This window comes from Mirounga leonina, unplaced genomic scaffold (assembly GCF_011800145.1).
Source record: "Mirounga leonina isolate KUSES-001 unplaced genomic scaffold, KU_Mleo_1.0 Mir_154, whole genome shotgun sequence".
NCBI classification, from domain to species: Eukaryota; Metazoa; Chordata; class Mammalia; order Carnivora; family Phocidae; genus Mirounga; species Mirounga leonina.
In genome coordinates this window covers 3,967,158-3,993,452 of record NW_023270389.1, presented here as the reverse complement: position 1 = coordinate 3,993,452, position 26,295 = coordinate 3,967,158, and the positions used below count along the sequence as shown (strand labels likewise).

At 41.8% G+C, this 26,295-nt stretch overlaps 2 protein-coding genes across 2 annotated transcripts in view; one reads left to right on the top strand and one right to left on the bottom strand.

The window, feature by feature from the left end:
* The window catches only part of LOC118013960 (olfactory receptor 10J3-like), a 155,191-nt gene that overhangs the window by 107,328 nt on the left and 21,568 nt on the right, over positions 1–26,295 (top strand). The gene's annotated exons all lie outside the window — the stretch shown is intronic.
* LOC118013961 (olfactory receptor 10J1-like) lies at positions 766–24,659 on the bottom strand. The gene is given in 3 exon segments (XM_035009908.1): positions 766–1,757; positions 24,164–24,476; positions 24,479–24,659. Coding segments are annotated over 3 exon segments (1,425 nt in total). The 3' UTR covers positions 766–826.

The window sequence follows — 26,295 nt, the reverse complement described above, 5'->3', positions numbered from 1 at the left end:
GGCAGGGAGCCCGACGCGGGACTCGATCCCAGGACCCCGGGATCATGATCTGAGCCGAAAGCAGACGCCTAACGACTGAGCCACCCAGGCGCCCAAGCCCATCTCTCTTTAATAGGCGAGTCACTCAGATTGTTTCACCATCAATCTCGTATAGTCTCACAATATAAATGCCAATATGATTTACCTGGTACTACAGCTTTAGCTAGATCATCAAGGGATTTTAATCACTTTCTGAAAATGTTTCTCTGACATGATCATGGAAACAGGTATCTATTTTCCCCTATGGCCAACCTGGCACTTAAGTGAAAAAGATTCAGAATTGAAGCCTAATGAATTTTACACGTTTCTGATGTCTGCTATCCATTTACTTATGGTGTCTAGGATGCAGGAGCTTGAGCTGTCTGTGAAGGAATTACTTCAGCTAGGACTTAAACCTGTGTAAATGGGCACAGGGAAACTCCGTGTCCAAAAGGAGTGTTGGAGAACATTTTTAAAATGTTAACCCTGTCTCGGAGCTGCCGCCCCCGCTTCATCCTTCCTTCTGTCCTGATGTCGTTCCGCCCACACTGCCCATCCCCTCCCAGAAGTCCCTTCTCCTGTGTTGAAGTCCCACAGCGTCTGTGTTCGCGTGTGAGGTGCAAGCTTGCCTGTACTCTGGGGAAATGTGTCCCTTTCTCCAGTGGCTGAATCTTAGTGCTTTTGTTCTCTTTTCACTCACCCACTGCTTAGTAGGCTCCAGAATTTTAGCTCTAGGGACTGTGGGCACTGCTTTGCTTTCCTGCTCTAGAGAATCTTACAGGATCCTCACTGAAGTGGGCCCATCTTGTCAGGAAGAATTCCTGCCAGTGGCCCGGAGCAGAGCATCCTTGACCTCCTTGTTCCTCAGGGTGTACACCACAGGGTTCAGCAGGGGGGTGATGACGGTGTAGGTCACTGAGATCAGCTGATCCTGATCCCTGGTCTCTTCGGACTTGGGCTTGAGGTAGGCAATGGAGGCACAGCCATAGTGGACGATGACCACCGTGAGGTGGGAGGCGCAGGTGGCGAAGGCCTTCTTCCGGCCCTGGGCAGAGGCGATCTTGAGGATGGTGGAGATGATGAGGACATAGGAGATGAAGACCAGCCCCATGGGAACCAGGATCACCAGCACACTGATGGTCACAGTCAGGATCTCATTGACTGTGGTGTCGATGCAGGAGAGCTTCATCACGGGTCGGATGTCACAGAAGAAGTGGGCCACCTTTGTGGCACAGAAGGGCAACCTGAACACAGCCAGCACCTGTGTCATGGCTATGATTAGGCCCATGCTGCAGGCACCCCCCACCAACTGGATGCACACCCTCTTGTTCATGAGGACTGTGTACCTCAAGGGATTGCAGATGGCCACGTAGCGGTCGTACCCCATTGCCGTGAGCAGGAAGCAGTTGTTGATGGCCAAGGTGATGAAGAAGAACATCTGGGTGGCACAGCCAGCCAAGGAGATGGACTGACTCAGGCCCAGGAGGTTACAGAGCATCTTGGGTATGATGACAAGCGTGTACACAGTCTCTGAAGTGGACAGCATGCTCAGGAAGAAGTACATGGGCGTGTGAAGATGACGGTCAACATTAATGATGGTCACAATGATGACGTTGCCAGCCAGGGTTAAGGTGTACAGCACAAGGAATACGACAAACAGGGTGAGCTGGTGCTCACGGAAGCTGGAGAAACCCTGAAAAGTGAACTCCCTCACCCAAGTGTGATTCTCTCTCTCCATTAAATCATAGGCCGTATCTAAGAAAGAAGAAAAATCCTATAAGGAACCTGGACGGGTGGTTTCTGTCAACTAGGCTGGGGAAGTTCTTGTCGTTAGTCTGCCTTGGGTCTCTGCTTCTCTATATTCACATTCACGTTTGTTCCTTTTGGGAATAGAGAGTAGAGAAATGTTTTCTCACTAAGAGAAAGAACGTGGCTTTTAGAGTCAAATGCTGTAAACTCCTATCGTCATGTGCTGACTTGTCTTGAGTAAGGAATTAACATCTTGTCTTTATATGAATGTACTGATGATGACCTTGTAGAGTTGTTCATAGCAGCACGATACTTAAGCTTCAAATGTTTCTATTCAACAAATTATTGAATACATTCAGGTTCGGTCCTGCTGTGCTCTAGGATCTGCAGCCGCTGGCTCATTCCTGAGCGGCTAGGGTTTGGGTGAAGCACCTGCCATGGGGCTCTACACACCGCATTCGCATTCCAGTTCTCCAGCTCTGTCAGTCCTGTTCCTCTCAACCTCCATCCCTACAGGCCTCTTCCTAGACACCAGTCAGTTCTCAGAGCCACCCAAAACTGGTGATGCCCTATAGCATCCTCCTCTTTCCTCCCTCACCTCTCTCTCCCCCTGCCCCTGGCGTCCGCATCCTTGCCCAGGTAGCTAGCACAGAACTGCTTGCTGGCTCTTTTGTATTGACAATACCTTACTGCGTATTACAAAACACATTCCTATCCATTTAGCGTCATTACCGCCCAGTGGAGCAGGGAGAACCAAGATTACTGCTTGTCTTCGGATGCAGAAACTGTTTCAGGAATTGCCTGGGGAAAAAATTGGCTTGAACCCAAGTCTTCTGATCCTGTGCCCATTGTCCCTCTGCCTGCCCAAAACTGCATTGTAGAACCGCCCCCATCCGGGCTAGATTATTTGGTCTTTGAGAACAGGGACCCCAGTGTTTTCACTGCAGAGTAGGGCCCAAGTACCTGCTGGAGAGTCCTTACCGGTCAGCGCTCCACCAAACGAACTGCCTGCTAGGAAGCGGAGTGCTGGGCATCACAGTGAGGTTTTCTTCAAAGAGGAGGAGGAGTGAGTGTTTTTAAACCCCGTGTCCTTCTCCCTGCTGTCTGTGCTTGTGAAAGCAAACACCTACAGAACCGGGCTGACTTTTAACATTGAAACTATAACCCTAGAAGAAAAGCATGACACTGTTAACATCTCATTGGAAAATACACCATAGTGTGGCTCTTCTAACAGACTTTACCGAATTACCAGCCAACATATAATTATGGAACAGCTTAGCTACAAAAAAAAATAAATTCAATAATAGAAACGATGGCATTGCCTAAAAAGTACCTTTTGCTAGAAGTAAAGCAAATCACCCACATTGCAGAATGATTTACTAGTGGGTAAACAGCAAAGGTAAGCTTTCTGAGTGCTTTTAAAATTAATCTGCTTTTCAGAAACACACCACTTTTAATAAAGAGAATCTACAGAAAGGTGTAAGGGAGTGGCATCGTTACGCTTCCACTCTTTAGAGCCTGTTATGAAAGAAAATGCTGTGACGTTGCCAAAAAAAACCCAGAAAACAAAAAACCAACCACTTATGTGTAGTTTCAGGGACCATTTCTTGAGGAGGAAGGTGGTTTGGCGCCGAGGTGTGCACCACGGGATATAACTAACCGTCAGCCTGCTCCATGAAGCTTTGTCAGCAGCGTCTCTGGATTCTGACCTGTTCATAGAACATGACCCAGGAATCCTAGCTGATAAGTGGCAGAGCCCCATTCTTTATTAGTCAGGATGCTCTTTAATCCTGGGAAGTCGTGATTCCTTAGGGTTAGCAGGGCATCTTTGAAAGTGGCAAATCCAGGGGGAAAACAAAAATTCCTAGATGCCCGGACCCTTTTCAGTTTAACCCTTTAACAACCATAAAAGCCATATATATGTGTTATTCCTCCTATGGCCCTTTGTAAATCATTGAGGTCTTTTTTGAAATCTCACTTACTTTTCTTCCTGCAAATCTGTGGCTCAACAGAGAAATGGAAATAGAGGTCAGAGATGTGGCCCCTTGGTCACAAGTTTTCACAAATCATGGTCATGAAGAAAAGGCCCCTGAATGTGGTCCTTCCACCTGCCCTTGGACCAGTCCAGGGACGGAGCCAGAAGGAGAGTCACAGGGGACACGCTGAATACTAGATATTCCCTCCAGCTGGAGAAGGAGCTTTTAACACCCAAGAAAGGCTCTCTGAGGACCGTCTCTCGAGGTTTTTGGGTGCCCTTCCATGACCACCCTTGAGAGTCACCCTGGGGCTGGAAGGAAGCCAACAGCCAGTGCCAGGGGACCTCGTTATGTGTGGGGCGCATTTCCCACGTTGCCTGGGCCTGTGCTTTGGGAATCTTTCAGCGCTTTCACTGCAAGTAGAAACAGCAGTGGCTTATTTGTCAGGTTTTCGTTTTTAAATAAATATTCTATTTTTATACAGTTGGGCCTTGGAAAACCATGGTTACAAAGCCCAAGTGAGCTCTCGCTAAGAGCCCCTGCTTGGATTCCAGGAAACCATGCAGTTTTCCCTGTAGTTGAGAACCCTGCTCAGTATTAGAAGCTGGCTTTTTCCCCCCCTTGGCCTGAAACAGTCAAATCTGGCTCTAGTTTTTGTCTTGTGGGATTCAGAAGTGGGAGAGCAAAACTCAGTAGACCTCTTTAGAAGGCCGGGAGACCCCTGCGAGTGTCCAAACAAACCTGAGCTGGGATCTCCTCCTCAGGGGCCATCAGGCTGGGCTTTCCGGAGCCCGTCGCCATGCTGGCTTCCCTGCCCCAACCCCACACGCTTCTTTTCCTGAGAGTATCTTAGTCTCACTGTTTTTTCTTTTATATTGTTCGAAGATGAACTGAGACATATTAAAAATGTTAAGTTTGAGCAGAAATCAAGTCTCTGAGAAACAGGGTTCTAGAGGGGAGGGGGGGATCGGTTAGCCTGGTGATGGGTATTAAGGAGGACACGTTCTGCATGGAGCACTGGGTGTTATACGCAAACAATGAATCATGGAACACTGCATCAAAAACTAATGATGTAATATATGGTGACTAACAGAACATAAAAAAATAAAAAGGAAATCAAGTCCGGTAGCACCAAATGGGCAGTGGTTAGGAGTGCTCTTGCAGCAGGAACTAGGGGAGACTTTTCCAGAGAAAAGGTGGAAACAATGTGAGGGAGGATCAATTGCCTATAGCCTAAAACCTTCTTGGCTCCTTGTGATTGGTTGTCCTTAGTATTCTGATTTTGTAACCCTGAGGCATTTATGGGCTTAGATTTGGGTTCCTTTATGTAGGCGGGGATGAGAGCCACCCAGCCTGTGGCCTCTGGGTTTAATTAATCTAACGTATGTACCCTTATCAGTCTCCTCTCCTGCCCGCTCCCTTCCAAGGTAATTTTTCTACAGTCCACAGAAATGAAAAGCCTATATTCATGTCTTGATAAACCTGAAAAACATCCCTGTTCCTTTTTTTTTTTTCCTATTCCCACTTCTCTACTGAATTTGTGGTCACTTCTAAATTTAGAAAATTATAATATGAAGAGTTTACAACAAATATAAACTGGTGATTAGTATTTGCCCTTCTCCCTATCCATTTCAGAGACCTAAGAGGAAAGACTAGCCAAACTCGAGTTTCGTAGGAGACTCATATTTTTCATTCAACGGTCGTTGATACAGTTAGCATCTCAACCTCTCCCCTTGTTATTTGCCACCACGTGATATCGTCATATGCATTACCGCCTTTGATGCTTTGGGCTCAAAGTGGGATTGGATTGTCCCTCACTTGGGCGTCCCCTTGCTGGTTTTTCCCTCTGCTCTAGTGAGAACAAATTGTCACCCTAGTTGTCACTGGAGACACGAATCCAATTAGCGGCATAGAGAGCCACCCTCCCCCAAGTGGCGAGCGGATATAAAGCCTCTTGTGCCAGAGACCAGTGGGACACCTCTGGCCACACACCATCAGGGCAGGGAGAACTTCCTGCTGTTATGGTCTGAGCGCTGTGGTCCGAATTAGGCCATGTTAGAGCAGCGTGACCTAGTGAACTAATTTCCCAGTAGAGAAGTTGTCCTTTTATGCTTCAAGGGGTGAGAGAGGAAATCCAGCCAAATCCTGAGTTTCTGAGTAACCCAAAAAGGAAGGAGGACTGTGGTTAGGGCTCTGCTGAGCAGCTCACGGCAGTAGGTTTCCCAGGGGATGGCCGCGTAAGCACCAGGGAGGCTGGGTCCTGGGAACGCGCAAGGTGCCTTTACCGCAGCCTGGCCTCGGGCAGGTGCGCTTGGCCACCTCTGCGGGGGCTTGGGCAGAAACTCGGACATTCTACTCAGCAGCATCACCGAGTACCGGGGACTTAGCGGGGTAGGGCAGCTAGGATCTGTCTCTCTGGTGGCTGGTCTCCTGTACTTGCGGCCAGGCTGGGGCTTGCTCACATGCCAGTCCAGTGATCCCAGGCTGTCACCTGAAAGGCCTCCATGTGGCCCCTGCAGGTGGCCTGGGCTTCCTCCCAGCCTGGTGCTCTGGATTCCAAGGGCAAGTGCCCCCAAAGCTGTGTGATCCATTGTGACCTAACCTCGGACTCACCACGTGGTGTTGGTCCAGACAAAGGCTTGCCTGGTCTCAAGGGCAGGGGTGCAAACTTTACCTCCTCGTGGGACGTGCCATGCTGTCAGGAGGGCATACGGAATGGGCGCTGCTGTGTCCATTTTTAAGAAACCCAGGCTGCCCTGGCAAGTCAGCAGATGACCTGTATCTCCGGCCCTCAGTGGAGGTGAGTTGTTGAGAGAAGATAAAAATTAGACTAATTTCAGATTTCCCTGCTTAGGTATCTACATAAACCTGATCATTTTGTTTGAAATGCTTAAGTTCTAGGGATTCTTGGAATACAAAGGGGAAACGTGAACCCCTCCCCAAAAGGGAGATTTTCCATCTCCGCCTAATCTAACATTAGCAGCTTGGGATGACGTCGGGGTTAGAAAGTATAAGATACATTGAGATGTCCGATGATGACCATGAAAGGCAGACAAAAGTTCTAAACTGTTTCACAGTTAAGGACGCTCTGGCTTGGCGCACAAGATTCTGCAGCCTCCAGTTGCGACATGGCCGTAGTATGGGTTTTTGTGACCACGTGGAGACTTGGCACGTTATGATCTTTATTTAAAGATATTTATCATTTTTTTTTAGATTTTATTTATTTGAGAGAGCGAGAAAGAGAGGGAGTGTACATGAGACGGGGGAGGGTCAGAGGGAGAAGCAGGCTCCCCGCCGAGCAGGGAGCCCAATGCGGGACTCGATCCCGGGACTCCAGGATCGTGACCCGAGCCGAAGGCAGTCGCTTAACTGACTGAGCCACCCAGGCACCCGATATTTATCATTTTTAACACACTTTATGCTTAACACTATGTCTAAAATGATGTAAGTTGTGAAGCGTAACAAAATAAACATCTGGGAGCTCCTCACTCCACTCTAACTGGGCTCACACATTTCTCACCCACCCCCCAACACCAGCAGTGACGACTACTATCTGATTTTGTGTTGATTTTTGTCTTATTTCATACCTTTATGACATATGTGTATTTAAGCAGTTATGTTGTTTATATCTGTTTCTGAGCTTTATAAAAAGTATATACTGTATATCGTTTTCTGGGATTTGCTTTTGAAAAACTTCAGTGTTACATTTCCAAGATGCAGAGGGAGCTGCGGTTTCGGACTTTGCCTGCTTTAGCATATTCCACCGTGTGGACATGCCACAGCGTTCCCTATCCCTCCTGGTGAGGGCTACGGTGGTGGTTTCCGGATTTGTATTCTTCTAAATTGCAGTGTTTCAGATATTTCAACACATGTTTCCTTGAGCAAACGTGGAAAAGTTCCTCTGAGATTTATCTTTTAGGAGAATGACTAGCTCAAGGGATATAAAAATGTTCAATTTTACAAGATCGTGCAAAATTGAGTTTTGAAATGGTTGTGCCAATTTACACTGTGACAGGCAAATAGTACAGGGAATTCCAGCTCATCTAGATCCTTGCACACACTTAGCAGACTTCCTAATTTCAGTCACACTTGTGGGGGTGAAACGGTGGTTTTAACTTAGTTTCCTGAGTCCTAAAGAGGTGAACATCTTTTCAAAGTTTATTGGCTGTGAATATTCGTCTTCCACAGAATACATGTTCATGTCACTGCCCCCTTTTCTACCGGGTTGTGTTTTCCTTGTTCAGTTGTAACAGGTTTTTAATACTCGAAGCACCACCCTCTTGTCCTTAATATGTTACAGGAATATTCGCTACCATTTGGTGGCTTATTTTTTTCGTTTTCTTCACGGTGCTTTTTATTGAACAGAATCATTGTAATGTAGGAAACTGTATCATTCTTGTCTTTTATAGTTAGCTCTCTTTGCATCTTCCTGGAGGTTTTACCTCCACGTTGCAATAATCTTATTTTCTTCTAAGCATATTAACATACTGCCTGTATTTAAATCTGTTGACTTTTTTTTAGATTTTATTTATTTGCGAGAGAGAGAATGAGAGACCGAAAGCATGAGAGGGAGGAGGGTCAGAGGGAGAAGCAGACTCCCTGCCGAGCAGGGAGCCCGATGCGGGACTCGATCCCGGGACTCCAGGATCATGACCTGAGCCGAAGGCAGTCGCTTAACCAACTGAGCCACCCAGGCGCCCTAAATCTGTTGACTTTTGTATAGGTGGTAAGATAGATGTCTAAATGCATTTTTCGTTTTTTACATGGATAACCAATTATCCTGGCACTTCTGTTTGAAGAGCCTCCTTTCTCCACTGGCCTACAATTCTGTCTGCCATATCACAGTTGTACACATACATGGGTTAGTTTAGGGACTCTCTCTCCTCCATTGGTCTATTTGACTCCCTTTGCCAAGATTACACTGTCTTAACAATGATAACTTGATAATAAATCTTCGTTATCAGATCAGAGCAGCCAAACTTATTAAGTAGTTAGACCCTTGCTTTTCCATACAAATTTTAGGTCAGGCTTGGAACTGCATTAAATTCAAACATCATTAGGGGGATGAATTGATTGTATAGTCTATCTCCCCGTATTTTTAAAGGTCTTTAATCTTTTGTGGGAGGTCCTCAACATCACCATCGAGCTAGATGATTCTCTTGGAAGGACCCCCCCAGATGCAGAAGAACTCTGCAGTCACGGTTATGGTTTATTACGGTGGCAAGGTGCTGATTAGAATCAATGAAGGGGAAGGAGCAGTGGCGAAAAGTCCAGGAGAAACTCAACATCAGCTTGCCAAGTGTCCTTTCCCAGTAGAGTCACGGGGACATGTGTGAATTTCCCAGCACCAGTGCATGACAGCAAGTGCAAAGTGTGTCGCCCGGGGAATCTCACCTGAGCCTTGGGGTCGGGGTTTTTTTTAGGGGTCAGTCACATGGTCCTACAACACCACATTACTGACCTCAGGTACTCAGGCTCCAGCCCTCTGGAACAAGAACAGTTTCACCGTAAGTCACGTTGTTAATATAAATTATCTGATCAGACAGGTATCATTTGGCTCAAGGCCTCGACATACAAAACGTTTATCGAACAGAATAATTCGGGGGCTCAGAACTCCTCTCCCAGGAGATGGACACGGGCCAGTCTGAAAGATGAGCCTTTCCTGGGAGTATGCAGGATTTGAGCAATGCAAGCTCTCCTGAGCTAACCCTTTCCTGCATGGATGTCTTTAAAGAGAATAATTATGTCATGCTTTTTAAAACACTTTTTAAAGACACAATTTCAGACTTAGAGAAAACTTGTAAGAATAGTACAAAAATTGCTTTACAAACATCTTTTATCCAGATACCCAATTATTTATATTTTGTCCCACTTGCTTCATCAGGTTTTCCTTCCTCCATCCTCTTCTGCTTCTCTAATTTTCTTCCAAATCACTTGAGAGTAAGTTGAAGTCATTGTCTCACTATACCTTAAATATTTTAGTCTGTATTCCCTAAGAGGGGTATTCTCTTATATAACCACAGCACAGTTGTTGAGAATCAGCGTGTATACATAGAGAGATCCATACGTAGATTAGTTAGTATCAAACTCGGTAAAACTACTGTCTAACCCGCAACTCATTGTAAGTTACCCCGGTTGTCTCAATAAGGTCCTTTATAGCTAAGCTTCTTTACAGCCCAGGGTCCCATCCAAGATACCCATTGCTTTTTGTCATCCTGTTTTAGTGTATTTTCATCGGAAATGGTACTGTGGTTTTCTTTGTGTTTCTCAACCTTGATACTTTTGAAAATGACAGGCCAAGTGTGTTTGTAAAATGTCTCTTATCTTGGGTTGACCTGAGGAGTGCTAGAAATTCTAGTTTTTCCCTCACATTCATCTCCAGTTTTTTTTCAGTTCCTTCTCTTCTGTATTTATCCTTTGGTTTAATCTCCTTCATGATTAAATTCAGATTGAGTTTTTAACAAGAATGTCACAAAAGTGATGCAGTATCATTCTCAATGTGTCCTACTGGGAGTTGCATGATGTCAGTTTGTTCCAATAATTAGTGATGTGACCTATTGAAGCGGGAGAGCGAGGTTCTTGTCTCACAGAGTCAAAGAATGAATCTCGCAGACAAAGGAGAGTGAGAAAAGCGATGGAGTTTTATTAAACAAGGATACAGGAAAGGCCCTTGGGAGTGAGAGGGTCCCAACAGCCAACGTGGGCCTCCACTGACGGTCTTTTATTTAGAACTGACCAGGGAGCTTGTGGCCTTATCATTCTTGTGATGTCTTGGTTTGAGTAAGGACTGGTGATAACATCCTTAATGGCTTACTACTTCTTTGGGGTCTGGTCGTTTTTTGTTGGTCACAAGGTGACTGCCATAAAAAGACCCCACATCTGATGCCCAGGGCAGGGTGGTCTGGTTTGTTCCCTTATCTCTGGTTTTCTTATACCTCAGTATTTCTGGGATTTCTGTGAGCCTGATCCCGTAGTCCCCTACCTATCTCTCCCTACCTAGCCCCACCTTCCCTTACTCAATGAGACCCTTTGAATGTGTATCAGTGAGACAGGTACTTGGGGGCGATTGCCAACATGTTTCTTGGGGGGGGGGTAGAAAAAAAGTTTCCAAAGGAATTTTTAAAGTAGCTTTACAGGGTCCTGGGGAGGTCAGGCTAAGATTGCCTTTTGCCCTTAGCAAAGTGTCAACATTGAGGCACTTGAGTCCCTAGAGGAAGGTCACTCTGCCTGTTTCAAGGACTTGTCAATGGGTTGTAAGTAGTAAGGAAATTTAATAATTTTTTCTTCTGCCTTTGTTTCCCATATCAGTATCTTCTCTTTTTCAAGGTGGTATCACATGACCATTTTACCCATGTAAAGTTAGTATTTTCTCTTTCTTTAGGGTGATCTACTAAGATTAATACTCTGTTCCTCATCAAACTCTGACCCTGGAGTTTCAGGCTCCACTGATGAGTTTCTAACTCCATCTTTCCTGCTGTAGATTGGCATTCTACATATAAGGAAGATATCTATTCAGATACAACCAGATTTAGGTAGTATGGGTACTACTAGATAATGGCAGATACTATAACATTATTTTGATGTCCAGATCATCACAGAATAGGTCAGTGGGAACAGCTTTAGTTTGGCTGCTCTGTTCTTTTGACCTGTCTCCATTATGCATTAATAACTCTTTTATACAACAGCCCAATAAGATGTTCTGGTTCGTCTTGTACTTCCCTGGCACTGGCCCTGGAATCAGCCATTCTGGAGGGAGCTCTGGTACCTTTTGGTGGAGGATTATACTTAGAAACCAAGATCTGGGTCCTAGGTACACTTACTGCCATTGCTGTGTGATGACTTTTAGACTCTCGCAGTGAAAAAGCTAAAAAGTGGTATGTCTCTTGGTGTCTGTGTATTAACATCTACATCTTAAAATCCATGATTTCATAATGGTATCTGCAATTCAAACAATCTCACAGATACTCTGGTATTGCCCCTTTCCATATTTATAAGTCCTGTCTACAGCACTAAAAACCTGGTTCATAGTCTCAATATATTTGCACATTTGCTCGTCTAATATACATAGGAAGTTGTTTCTAAATTGCTAACCTCTGCTACATCAAAAACCAAACCTACTAAATAGAATTTAGAAATGTTCTGGGCATATACCTGAGCATATTCTGTGTACTGTTATAAGCTTTTTCATATAACAATACATTTGAGATGTCTTGACAAATCAGTATGTGAAGATTTATGCGTTCATTTGAACAACTGGGTGTTGTAGAATAAGAATACAACATTATTTATTTAACCTGTATCAGTGGATAGTTAAGCTATGTGCAGTTTTTGACATTTTTTAGGAGTATTCTGGAGAACCACTCTTTGTATAGAATTGTGCACTCCTGGGAGCATATCTATAGGATCCATTCCTGAAAGTAAAATTCCTGGTCAGTGATCTGTACATTTAAGAACTTAACAACTATTGCTAGACTGCAACCAGAATAGGATGTACATATACATTTGGTGCAACTGAGAATGCTTCCTTACCCACACTTCATCAACCATGGGCTTTGACCAATTTTTTCAGTTTGGCAAGCTGGTAGGTAAAGATGGTATATTATTTTTTTCTTTGATTTTTCTTTAATTATGAATGGGGCTGAGTATCTTTTCATATGCTTTTTAGTCATTTGTACTTCCTTTGCTGTGAATGTCTATTTACGTATCTTGCTCATTTTTTGTATTATATTGTCATTTTCTTATAATGAGTTCTATAATGGAGAAATATGCCTCCTATCATACATGTTGCAGTTAGCTTTCTTCCATTTATCACTTTTACTGAGTTTATGGGTTTGAAATTTTATTAGTATTATATTTATGTGTGCATCAGTGCCTTCCTAATTACAAGATTATTTTTTTAAAGTACCCATCTTTTCATTTGTACCTTTTATATTTCAATATGTGATTTAATTGGTTGTAAGAAACAAATTTAGAAATATTTCTTAAATCAGATATACCTTTTATTATTCCCAATAACTAGGCATTGTTTCAACACCACTGAAAGGGAAGCAGAATTTGCTACCCCAAAGTGTGTGTCTCTGGCATGGGGATTAGTTTAAGCTGGTTATTTTTAACAGCACACACAGGTGAAGCTCTGAAAACTGAGTGGAATTGACCCTTTTGTAAGAGACCTTTGAATTTATAAGGGAAATCTCCATTTGTAAGGGTGTCTCCTTCTCTGTATGGGAAGATGGAGATGACTCCCTCTGTGGAAAGTCTTATCAAATCTGCATTACAGCTTTACCCTGGTTTACTGTGCTTTTCCTGATCACCTTCTATGTTTCCCCCTCTATCCCCCAACATATTCCTCTGTCTTTCGCTTATATTTAAGGTAATGGCTTTATTTGGGGGAATTACTTAGTTTTTCTGGGTGTCTCCCATGCATACAGGAGGTATATATTCTGTTAAACTTTGGTTTTCTCCTGTTAATCTGTTTTACATCAGTTTTATATCAGTTATTAGACCATCCAAAGAAGCTAGAAGAGGGAAAATGTTTCCACCCCTAGGTCATACATTGAATAATAGAAACACCGTATATTGGTACTATGTGATGCTACCATATGCAAACCCCCCCCACCCCCGCCATTGTTCTTCTTTGGAATTTCTCTAGTTATTCTCACATTTTTAACAATTAATAGTGTTTTTATTGATTTCTTATTTGTATTCATAGAAATTTAAAGAGAATAAACGTCTTCAGTCTTCACAACACTGAGGCTTTCCATCCAAAGCAAGATTTAAAAAGAAATGTTTTTATTTCATAGGGTTTTAAAATCTTCCCCATGTAGAAAATGCACATTTCCAATTCCCTTGAATTTGCTATGTTTTGTTTCATTTAGGAATGGGCTACTTCCATTATATTTTCTAGAGATCTATTGATTTATGGCTTTCTTTCCAGCTCATTCTCACTGGTACCCTAATCCAAATAATTTCTCAATTTATAGAGTCCCACAGTCCATATTTCTGTGTGTTTCTGTCATTCCCAGGCTCTCGGCTACTGCTCTCACTGTTCTCACTTTCATCCCCACACTGTTGAGACTCCATAGACTACCATTGTCAATTATTGCCTTGCCTTTACCTTTAATTTACTTGCTCCTGTCTTACCTGGCATAATACCAGCTTTGGTTAAACCACATATTCCTTGTGCAGAGCCACCCACGCAGCTGAACTTCACTGGTGAAAAAGGTTACTACTGTAACCTAATTAGCATGAGTTTGCTCCTTGTGAGTCACACATAGAAACCACACCTGGTGGACTTGTCACACAAAGGAAACTTTATTCGAAGCAGATAAAGAGATCTTGGGGAATAGCTTCCAAAACCATAACCCCCAACCCCCCAGCAAGGATGAATGGGTTCCTTTTTATTTAGGGTTAGTAGGATTATTTATTTATTTATTTAGATTTTATTTATTTGAGAGACTGAGCACAAGCAGGGGGAGCGGGAGAGGGAGAAGCAGACTCTCTGCTGAGCTGGGAGTCCCTGAGGTGGGGCTCAGTCCCAGGAAACTGGGATCATGACGTGAACAGAAGGCAGACACTTAACCGACTGAGTCACCCAGGCATCCCAGGCTGAATATTTATTTATTAAGATTTTATTTATTTATGTGACAGCACAAGTAGGCAGAAAGGCAGGCAGAGGGAGAGTGAGAAGCAGGCTCCCTGCTGAGCAGGGAGCCCAATGTGGGGTTCGATCCCACGACTCTGGGATCATGACCTGAGCCGAAGGCAGACGCTTAACCGACTGAGCCACCAGGTGCCCCCCCAGGATGAATATTTAGAAAGGGGATCTTTGTCACCCTATGTAGAGGTGGGCATAAGGTCACAAATGCGCCCTAAGGAGATGTGCATATTTGTTAATGGGGCTTGTGCTCCTCGTTGGGTGGAGAGTTTAGCATTATAGTGGGGTAAAGGTAACTGTTGGTCCCTCTGTGGTCCATCTGCACAGATGTGAATAGAGGGTTGAGCTCAAACTGATCTGGGGCCTGCTGGCTCCTCCTCAGAGTAGTTGTTACTGCTTGAGGGGTAGTTTTGGTTTCCACCACAGGATGCTGTGCCCATCAGGTCTTTTGCCTGAGTTAAGAGAGAAACTGGAAAGAAGAGCATAGGAAAATGTGGGACAAATGTTGCTGGGTACACGCAGGTGGGCAGTAAAGGTCAGGTCTTGGGGTCTTGCTGGTGACTCTGATAACGAGTTGTGATATTGTGATTTATAAGAAACATGTGGTCATTCATCTGAAGGAATGGCACGTATAAAGATCGTAAGTGGGAATAAACCTTCCATGTCGATAGATGCTGGAGTAGCAGGGGTTAGCAGTAAGAGATGAGGTCCTTCCTAAAGACATGGGTGGCAAGGATAGGTAGGGCCTTGTAGGCCACCATGAGGAAAGTGGATTTTATTCCGAGTGCAGTGGGAATCCATTGGATAGTTTAATTAGGGGAAGGGTGTCATCTGGTTTTCATTTTTAGAAGATAGCCATTATGTAGAGAATTGATTAGAAAAGAATAAGAATAAACAAGGGGAGTGCATAGAGATTATTTCTGGATAAGAGAACTTTCAGTGGAGATGGAAGGAAATGGATGATAAATTCATGTTGTGCTTTGTAGGTAGAGCTGACAAAGCTTGTCAGGAGATACCAGTCTAGATGGCCCTAAAGGCTCATTTTCTCTCTCCTTTCAGTAGCTTGGCAAAGAGCTGACACAGCAGTTCTAAGAAACTTTGGTGGAAGAAGAGGCTAACACCAGCTGCTGAGTTCTCGCTGTGGCCCTTCTTTCTAACACGGCTGTTTCCACCTGGGAGCTCCTATTGCTAGATAATCACTTAAATGATCCCTGTTTCTCCCTTTTTATAAATGTGCCGTTCCCACAGTATAACCAGCCCACTTATGCACAGCCGAAGCTCAACAGGTTAACAAGAGTTTAGGAGATTGTGTGCACTCTTGAAGATTTTCCCCTTATAACCTTGTTTTGCTTAACACCCTGTGGTGCTAGTAGGCTTTTGTCTTTGCCTTCTTTTGCATAGAAATGCGCTGACAGATTCAGTGCTGGGGAGGAGAGAGGAAGAGATAGGATTCAAGACAGGGTCACTGGCTTTTGGATTGAGTAGCTGGGTATAGAAGGTGCCATTTACTAGTTGGGGGGATGTATACTAATTTTTTTTAATGTGTTTTGTTTGGAACAATCCTAGACCTCCAAATGGAAGTGTCAAAAGCAGGCAGCAACTAGCTGGTGGCTGAATCAGGGAAAGACAACAGCTGGAATCATAAATTTGAGAGTTCCCCTTATTCTTCACAGCTATTGGCATAAAGCAACAGGAACCAATCTAAAGCGACCTTTTCTTTAGAAAAAGTCATAGAGGAAGTGGTCAAAACTTTCCCTTCCACAAGAGTCTCAGTTCCAGAGAATTCTAGGCTATAAAATCATATGACGTAAAGTCAGAGGATAATTCTACGAAAACTTTAAGGAATAAAGCACAATGGTCTTTAAAAAGGTGGGAAGCCTAGAAAAAGAGGAAACCCTTCAAATTCTTTGATGAAGTGAACAGCATTGAAAACAAAGCCTGATTTGATTATCACATGTACACAGGATACACATGTGTTGGGGAGGAAGAATTTATTCGACCCTTGAAGGTTCTTTTAGCTGGACTAAGAATCAAATTGACATGATTCAGATTAACAGGACAAAATCAAGTTTAATAGCAAATGTATGTGGAATCCACATAGACATGGAATTCCAAAGACAGTCAGCAACATGATACTTATGTGAGCTCAGGAGAGGGGTAGGGTCTGTGGATACAAAGGGGAGGAAGACTGTTAGCGGGAAGGTGAGAGCAGATGTTTGGAAAGGAAAGGTGCTCTATTATGCAGATAAGTTTCTTAGGTAAAGAGGAATCTCTGTACTCTTCTTGGTGCTGAGATCCTGTTGAGGGGGAGGTAAAGAGCTTTTTCCTGAATCTGTTGGATTTTGATTGCTTTTAACTCAAAATAGTGTTCATGCCAAAGTAGCCCATCTTGGGCTGCCTGCTCTACACATGCAGACACAAAATACGGATTTCACTGAAGTAAATAGAGAACCCAGTGCTAGATTAAAATAATAGTATACTGTGGCAAAGTGTAATGTAATATTGCATGTGATCAATAGGAAAACTCTTGAATCCCAAAGTCTTGGAGTTTAAAAACTTCATTTATGAACTATGTGATTTTATAACAGTATTCATACCTATAAAGTGGGAGTAATAACAGTATCTACAACATAGAATTGTTTTGAGGATGAAATCAGTTGATTAACACACATACTTAGAAAAGTGCCTGAAACATAGTAAGTATTCAATACGTTAGCTATCATACCAATAATACAAGGAGGGTTCTGAATTTTTAAATCTATTAATTTAGTGAACCATATAAACAGAGAAAAAATGTATGCATTTCTCTCTAGGTGCTGAGAAAGATCCATGATAAAATATAACCTCTATTCTTCATTTTAAAAATCCAATTAAATAGGATTAGATGAATAATTCCTTAATATAAAAATGTGTGTATCCCAACTAAAAATCCAGCATCAGGCTTTATAGGGGGAAATGAGAAACACTCCCATTAAATAAAATGAAACAAAATGATCACTATAACCATTATCGTTTAACTCTGTTATACTGAACAACATAATTACTTCAAGAGAATTAAAAGGTATAAAAACTATAAAGGAAGTGGTAGAATTATAATCTTTCCCAGGTGATATAATAGAATACTTGGAAAATAACCCAAGAGGAGTCACTGAAAAATTATTACATTAAAATTATTCTATAAGGAGTCTGTGTTCAGATTTATCATTATCCTAGCTGCATAGAAATAAAAGTCAATAATGGAAGAAAAGCCATTTTCAATTGCAAAACTATAAGAAATGTCAAAGAATAAACTTAAATGTGTAAAATTTATAGAAAAATGAATTTCTGGTACAGATAAAATGGCATAGATTCATTTCTCCCCTTAAGTAAAACCATAACCCCTGGAAATAACCCAAGAGGCAACCAAAGGAGAACTCTGAGAGATGATGAGAGGAAGCTAAACTTGTGACCTCAGGTCTGGAGGAAAAGCATAGTGACAGGAAATGTTAACCTCTCCCATCTCAGCATAAGGTCACCTTGGCCCCAGTGTTTCCTGACCATCAACCTGGCTCATTCCTATCCTGAATCAAACAGGTGGTGGTGAGCCTGGCACCACTAGCAAGTGGATTGATGAGGGAGCCCCACTAATAGTAGCCGGGGAAAGTGTGTTCTCTCCCTAACCTGAAACACTAAGGCTACTGATCCCACCAACAAAGCCAGTTCTGGAAGCCTCTTTGACCCTGTGAGCCTGATACTTCCCTCCTTCCTCCAACTTCCCTCCATCCTTTAGAGACACAAGTTTAGGGATGGGGTGTACTAGTAGGAGAGGATCTCCATCCCCACCTATGAGGGGCATGTGATCCTAACAAGCACCTGCCTAGAGAAGCCTCTGTCCCCACAGGCTGAGACTCTCCTCCATGTCAGCAGCCCAGCTTGGGGAAACCCCTTCTAGCCCTCAGGCAACACCAGCAGGACCATCTCAACAGCATCAAACAAGATAAACACACCCAAAAAACAAAATGTTCTGAAAATTAAATGTCCCTGGAACCACATGCAACAAAAGTAGGCCAGACCCTGCATACTAACCCTATACTGGGCAACTACCTGCTGAAGTAAAAGATTTAAATAGGATCTAGAGTCTTCTAACGGAATAGGCAAAATGTTCAGGTTACAAACCAAAAGTTAATAACAGGACAATAGGAAAACTTCTAAAAACAAAAATTAAGTATCATACTTCCAACAAATCCACAGGTCAAAGACAAAGTCTCAAGAGAATATGTAGGAAACAATGGAAATGATTGTATGATTTATAATGCAGATACAGCTAAAGCAGTGCTGTGGGGGAAATTTATAGCACTAAATGCTTACATAAGGAAGGAAGGAGCCTTTCAAATTGATGATCTAAAGTTCCTATCTCAAGAAACTAGAGTTGCAAAATCCCAAAGCAAGCAGAAAGAAATGATAACAGAAGTCAATGAAATAAAAAATAGGAAAATAGAAAAAAATCAATGTAACAAAATGGATTCTTCGAAAAATCAGTGAAGTTGATAAATCTCTAGAAAGACTGACAAAAGACATGAGTCACCATTATCAGGAATGGAATGAGGGTATCAGTACAGATTCTGCAGCTATTAGAAGGATAATATGGAAATACTATGACCAACTTTGTTTATAAATCCAACCACTTGAAATGGGTCAAGTCCTCAAACTACTAAAAACCAGACAATCTGAATAATCCTATAACATTGGATAAAATGAGTAGTCTTATAACTATTTAAAAAATTGAATTCATAATTTAAAAACTTATGAGAAGGAAATCTCCAGTCCTAGTTGGTTTCCCTGGAGAATTTGTCAAACTATAAAAGAAAAATTAGCATCAAGTATGAATAGTCTCTTCTAGAAAACAGAGGAGGGTAGAATACTGATCAACTCACTTTGAGTCCATAATTTATGAGGCCAGTATTATTATCCTGGTACCTAAACCATGTAAAGGCTGTACAAATAAAACTACAGATCAGCATCTCTCATGAACTTATGCAGAAATCCTCAGCAAAATATTAGCAAACCAAATCCAACAATGTATAAAAAGCATTACACATCGTGAACAATTGGATTTACTTCAGGAATGTAAAGCTAGACCAATAGTCACAAATCAGGCAATGGTATCCCCTATATTAACAGACTAAAGAAGAAAGGTCATATAATTATATCAACTGACATAGAGAAACACTTGATGAAATCTAGCACTCATGACAAAAATTCTTTGCAAGTTAACAATAGAGGAAAATTACCTCAATTTGATAAAGAACATATCCAAAAAGCCTATAGAAAGCATCATCCTTAATGATAAAGACTGAATGCTTCCATCCCTTTGCCCCCCCCCCCAAAAAAAATCAGGAACAAGGCAAGAATGTCTGCTCCCACCACTCTTATTTATCATAGTAATGGAAGTTCTAGTCAGTGCAATATGGCAGGAGAAAGAAAAGCATACAGATCAGAAAGAAGAAATAAAACTGATAATTGTCTCACCCCCCCCAAAAGACACCTAGAACTAGTGACTTAGTCACAACATATAATATCAACACATGAAAATCATATTTCTGTAAACTAACACTGAACATGTGGAAACCAAAATTAAAAGCACGGTATCATTTACAATTTCTCCAAAGAAAAATGAAATGCTTAGGTATAAAATGTAAGATTTGCATGCTGAAAATTACAAAATGCTGATAAATCAAGATTTAAATAGAGAGACCTATTGTGTTCATGGATTAGAAGACTCCACATCGTAAGGTTGTCAGTTCTCCTTAAATTCATCTATAAATTTGATGCAATTCCTATGAAATACCAGCAAGGTTTTCTGTAGACATAAGCTTATTCTAAAATTGGTATGGAAATACACAGGACTTAGAATAACTAAAACAATCTTGACAAAGAATAAAGTGGAAAGACTCACCTGACTCAATATTGAGGCTTACTGTATAGCTGTGTTAATCAGGATGGTGCAGTATTGGAGAAGTAGACACATAGATCACTGGACCAGAAAGAAACCCAGAAATGGAGCCATAGAAATCTGCTCAATGGACTTTTGACGAATGTGCAAATTCAATTCAATGGAGGATGATCACCTTTAAAGAAGATAGGGCTGGAGTAATTGGCTATCTGAAAGCAAAAATTAAACTTTGACTTAAACTTCACACTTTAAACAAACTAACTCAAAAGAGATCACTTAAATGTAAAACATAAAACTATAGAACTTTTAGAAAACGATTATAGGAAAATGTAAAATTTCCTGATTCAAAAGGAGACTTGAGCCAATGGAAAATAACACTGTTTTTGAATACAGAGATTCAAGATCATTAAGATGTCAATTTTCCATAAATTATAAATGCAGTAGGATTATAGTAAAATAGTACCAGAGTGTGGTTTGCTTATATGGGTTTAACTGTGTTGAGAATGCTGTGTGTTTTCGTTTTTTGGGTTTTTTTTGGGGGGGTGGGGGTGGGGGCTGTAAATTGAACAAGCTGCTTCTAAAATTTATGTGAAACATTTAAACAAGCAAAACATTCCAAAAAATTCTAAAGAATAATGGCAGATAACTAGTTCTAGCAAATAAAACATTAAAAAAATCCATAATTAATGTTGACACGTAGAATAAATATATAAATGCAACAGAATAAAAATTCTACATTGTTTTCACATTCTACATTCCTCATTGTTTCACAGGACTTTCATTTGCCCCAGGGCAAACCTAAAAGAACCCAGAAGAAAAGTCAATTGAATTTCAAAAAGATTTTTTAAAACTCATAACTAAAACATTTGTCTTAAAAGCTGAAATGGTTTTTAACTTTAGCAAACTTTTCCAGAGAGGAAAGCCTCTTTTAGCTTACAAATAATTTTGAATATCAAAAGCTTAAGGATTGAAGTACTTTATATGTGAAATGTACGATGCAAATTGTAGAGTTAGGAAGAATTCAGGTTTTTCTGCCAAAACAAAATAAAGGCATCCAGCTTTGTGGAGTCAACATTAGAATTAGCTGGATATGAGGGAAGACCCAGTCTTGCACCTGCCAGCTAAGTCCTGCTGTGGGATGGAAGGGTGAGGTATCTGATAAAAGCAGAAAGGATATGCTCTCACTTCACAGAGAAGCTTCTTAGAAAAAGCTGGCATCCTGGTGGAGCAGACATGAGTGAGTGATGCATCTGGGTGGGTGGCATGGGGACACCCCCACTGAGTCCTATTCATTACAGGGCCAGGGTGCAGCTGAATGCCTAGATGTCTTCAAGAAGTGGCTGAGGGCGGGCCAGAGGCCCTAGAAAAGTCATAAGGAAGATGAGGTGCAGGGACCACATTGGTTAAAGAACATGATGACACCGGAGTCCTCTTGATAGATGCCACCCAAGATGGCTTCTGGGGGTCATGTATCTTCATAGAAACCGACATGGGGCAGTTGGAACCTTCCATGGACCAAGTAGGTTCCTTCTCCTCTATGCCAAGAAAACTAGAAAACTTTTTTTTTAAGATTTTATTCATCTGTCAGAAAGCGTGTGAGCATAAGCAGGGGAAGCAGCAGGCAGAGGGAGAGGCAGGCTCCCTGCCGAGGAAGGAGCCTGATGTGGGACTTGATCCCAGGGTCCTGGGATCGTGACCTGAACTGAAGGCAGATGCTTAACCAACTGTGCCACCTAGGCATCCCTAGAAGACTTGACCAGAACTTGATTGATTCACCCCAAGGAGAATGGGGGAAGAAAGGGGAGGAGCAGGACTTTGAATTTAATTATGGTTACTCATAAAGTGCCTTATTCACTAAATTGCCCCAGTTTGCATAGAAAGGACCAGGTGATTTCCTCCATCCATCAGATTGGGAGCTCAGAATGACAACATTAATTAAATTGTAGAACCTTCTAAAAGTTAGGTTTATATGTATCTGCGTACTTAGCCTATAAAATTCATAATCACTTTACACATTTTGATATTTCTTCATTTCAAAAATATTCCACATTGAGAATACCATGTACTCACATATTGTGTATCTTTTTACAAACCGTTCAGTGTAGTAACTCTGATTTGCTCAGCAGTTACAACTGCTAATCATCATCATGTTATTCAACACCAATTTTGTCTCACAAATTGAGTCTAAAATTCACCCTGATTCATTTTTATATTTTTGACGTGAGGAACGGTAAATAGTCTTTTATTATTCCATTTCTAACTCAGTTGCTTTAACCTCATGGAAGTTTTCATGTCAAAAATCCTCTTCTGACTTTTTTTTAGCTTTTTAGGAGTAATATTACCTAATTCATCAGAAAGGAATTTTGTTGACACTTTTTCATATTCTCACTGAACTCTCTTCCCTTGCCTTTGTGACTTGGTTTAGGAAGGGCAGGAGAAGACCCAGTCCAAAGGATTTTTCCCGAATTCTTGCCCCACCAACTGTCCCCTTGTCCTTCTGCCTTCTACTCTCTTCTGACTGGAAGCTCTTATTTGGGTCCACCTCTGATTTTTCTTCTGTTAGTCAGTTTCACAGGATTCTTTTCAGCAGTCTGTTCCCTGAGCCTTCTGTGGGCTTTTCCTCTGAGCCCACTGGTCATCCTGTCCACGGGAGAGCCATTGCTTTCAACCCCACAAAGACACCTTCATGTGGCTTATGTTCAGCTTGAAGAAGCAAAGGATCAGACCAGGTCTGTGCACTCTGCTCACCTGGCCAGGGCTCCATGGCTGTCTTGTGTGGCCAGGAGTCTTCTGTACTTCACTCCCCTTCTCCTCTACCCCAGATCCTTTTCCTTTGGTACCCCACATGTGAGTAACAGGAAATTTGCAGGGGGTTGCTAGAAAATCTTCTCTCTAGAAGGTTTTTAGCTCATCCCAAACCCATTTCCTAAAAGATATCTCTGTCTTTGCTTATCTTTTTAAAACACAAGGCGATTAGTTTTTGGCACAGTATCGTTTCCAGTAACCACTTGTTCAAACATCCAACTTGACGTTAAAAGAAGATTTAGTCATGTATGACTTTAATGTGGTTTGTACTTCAGCAAAGTGGACTGGTCACTTTAAATTTGAGCTTGAGATAAACACTAGATCACCCTCTGACCCTGTAATTATCCCCTGGATTAGGGCCAATAGGTGTCTTTTTACAAGTCTTCAGGGTGACTTATGTTTTTATTATGTTAACAAAGAGGTTGAGGAAGTGAGAATCAATTATTAGAAGCTGGTCCCCAGCTTCACTTCACTTCTGCTCTGGCCCTAGCTGTGATGTCGATTTCACCAATCGCTTGAAACCCGGGCTCTATAACTTTACCTATGAGCTTCTATCTGGAAAACATGCATGCCTGTTTATAGGGTAGAGATTTCATCTTAGGGAAGGGATTTCCTACCCACCAAATTCCTCAGAGCACCCTGGACTTCTTTGTTTCTCAGAATATACACCACAGGGTTCAGTAAAGGTGTTACCATTGTGTAGGTCACTGAGATCAGCTGATCCTGATCCCTCGTGTCCTCAGACTTGGGCTTGAGGTAGGCAATGGAGGCACAGCCATAATGGATGATAACCACCGTGAGATGGGAAGCACGGGTGGCGAAGGCCTTCTTCCGGCCCTCAGCTGAGGCGATCTTGAGGATGGTGGAGATGATGAGGATTAGGAGATGAAGAGGAAGGTGGGAGGGGCTGTGAAGGCCAACAGGGTGATAATTGAGGTCAGGGTATCATTAATGATTGGAACAGCACAGGCTAGGTCCAACACAGACCGAACATCACAGAAGAAATCCTCAATCAGGGAGTTGCAAAAAGGCAGTCTGAAAATGGCCACAGCCCGAATCAGAGTGAGCAAGAATGCTGAGACACAGACCGAGGATGCCAGGATGGTACAGACCCTCCAATTCATGATGATTGAGTAACGAAGTGGTTTGCAGATGGCCACATAGCGATCAAACCCCATTACTGCTAGCAGGAAGCAGTTGGTGATGGCAAAGCCAAGGAAGAAAAAGAGCTGAGTCCCACAGCCCACCAGGGAGATGGATTGGCTCAGACCTATGAGGCCGGAAAGCATGCGTGGGATAATGACCAGGGAGTAGAAAGTCTCTGATGCAGAAAGAACACTTAGAAGTACATGGGGGTGCGGAGGTGGTGGTTGATACGGATAAAAGTCACAATGATGACATTGCCAACCAGAGTTAGGATGTACACGATCAGAAACACAGCGAAGAGTATGAGTTCATATTCTTGGAAGTTGGAGAAACCTTGGAAAACAAAGTCTGTCACCTCTGTGTGGTTGGCTGTCTTCATTGAGGATCTCAAATCAGAAAGGTAAAGAGAAGGTCAACACCATCCCTTCACACCAGAGACCACCCTGCCCCCTGGTGAGCACACCATCAAGAGCAAAGATTCTGTATCGCAAAGACCTGGTTCAAAACTTGATGAATCGGGCGCCTGGGTGGCTCAGTTGGTTAAGCGACTGCCTTCGGCTCAGGTCATGATCCTGGTGGAGTCCCGGGATCGAGTCCCGCATCGGGCTCCCTGCTCGGCAGGGAGTCTGCTTCTCCCTCTGACCCTCCTCCCTCTCATGCTCTCTGTCTCTCATTCTCTCTCTCTCAAATAAATAAATAAAATCTTTAAAAAAAAAAAAAACAAAAAAAACTTGATGAATCAACTGCCTTTTCCAGGAACGTGGTAGACTCAGTCCTAGAACTGACATAAAGATAGTGAAAATCTGAGCAACATTATTTGAACGTTTGAGGTAAAGCATTCTTTTCAAGGACACCTGACCCTATGTATGGCCCATGACGTTGGTCTCAAAAATTTCTTAAAACTGGGTTTTCCTAAAATGTCCACTATGTGATTAAGTTAGAAACTATCACAAAAAACTTGAAAAATTGGAAATGTTTGAAAATCTAACTTATAGTTCAAAGAGGAACTTATAATGGAAATTAGAAAATCTTTAGAACTGAGCAGTAATAGAAGAATCGTAGCACGACATGTATCATGCATTCAAAATATGATTGGAAGGAAGTTTATCATTGGAAATGCTTGTTTGTTTTTTAAAACAGAAAATTAATGAGAATCCATTCTAAGAAGTTATAAAAACAACATAAAGTAGAAGGAAAAAACAATAATGATGAAACAGATGTGAATGATAAAATATAGAAGATCCATAAAGGTAAAAGTTTATAAACTTCAGGTAAACTCATGAAAATCTGACCGAGAAAAACAAGTGAAGACATAAACTCGATTATGAGTTAAGGGACAGAAGCTTCAGACTCTGAAAGATGAGAAGTAACATTATGAACAATTTTACCTCAATAGGTTTTTAAACTTCAATGAAATGGATACATTTCTAGAAAAAAAATTACATCAATATTGAATAAAGAAGTAGAAAACCTGAAAACTATTTTAAGACATAGACAGGAGTGAAAAATCTACAAATAAATCTCTAGGCCAAGAAAAATTTATGAATATGTGCTATAAAACATTCAAGGATAAGTCGATTTCAATGTGATACATAATTTCTATTTTAGGTAGTAAGGAGGAAATTCTCACCTCATTTTACGAAGCTGAAATTATCTTGACAAATTAAACAAGCCAGTCTCACTCACAGGTAAAATTCTTGAACAAATGTCATCAAACCACATCCAACAATGTGTAAAATACGTTCATGACCAAGTTGGTTTTATTTCAGGATGTGGAATTTGTTTAACATTAAAACAATCCAATTATATATTTCCTCCAATAAACTGTTCAAAGGGAAAAAGTCATAGGATTATTTCAATAGCTGCCAAAAAAAATTTTTTTTAATTCAGTGTTACTTATAAGAACCCTTGATAAACTAAGAATAAAAGATTTTCTTTAAGCTGGTAAAACGTGTACAACAGTTCTGCAGCCAACATATACTTAGTGGTGAGATACTGAAGGATTCTCTTTAAGA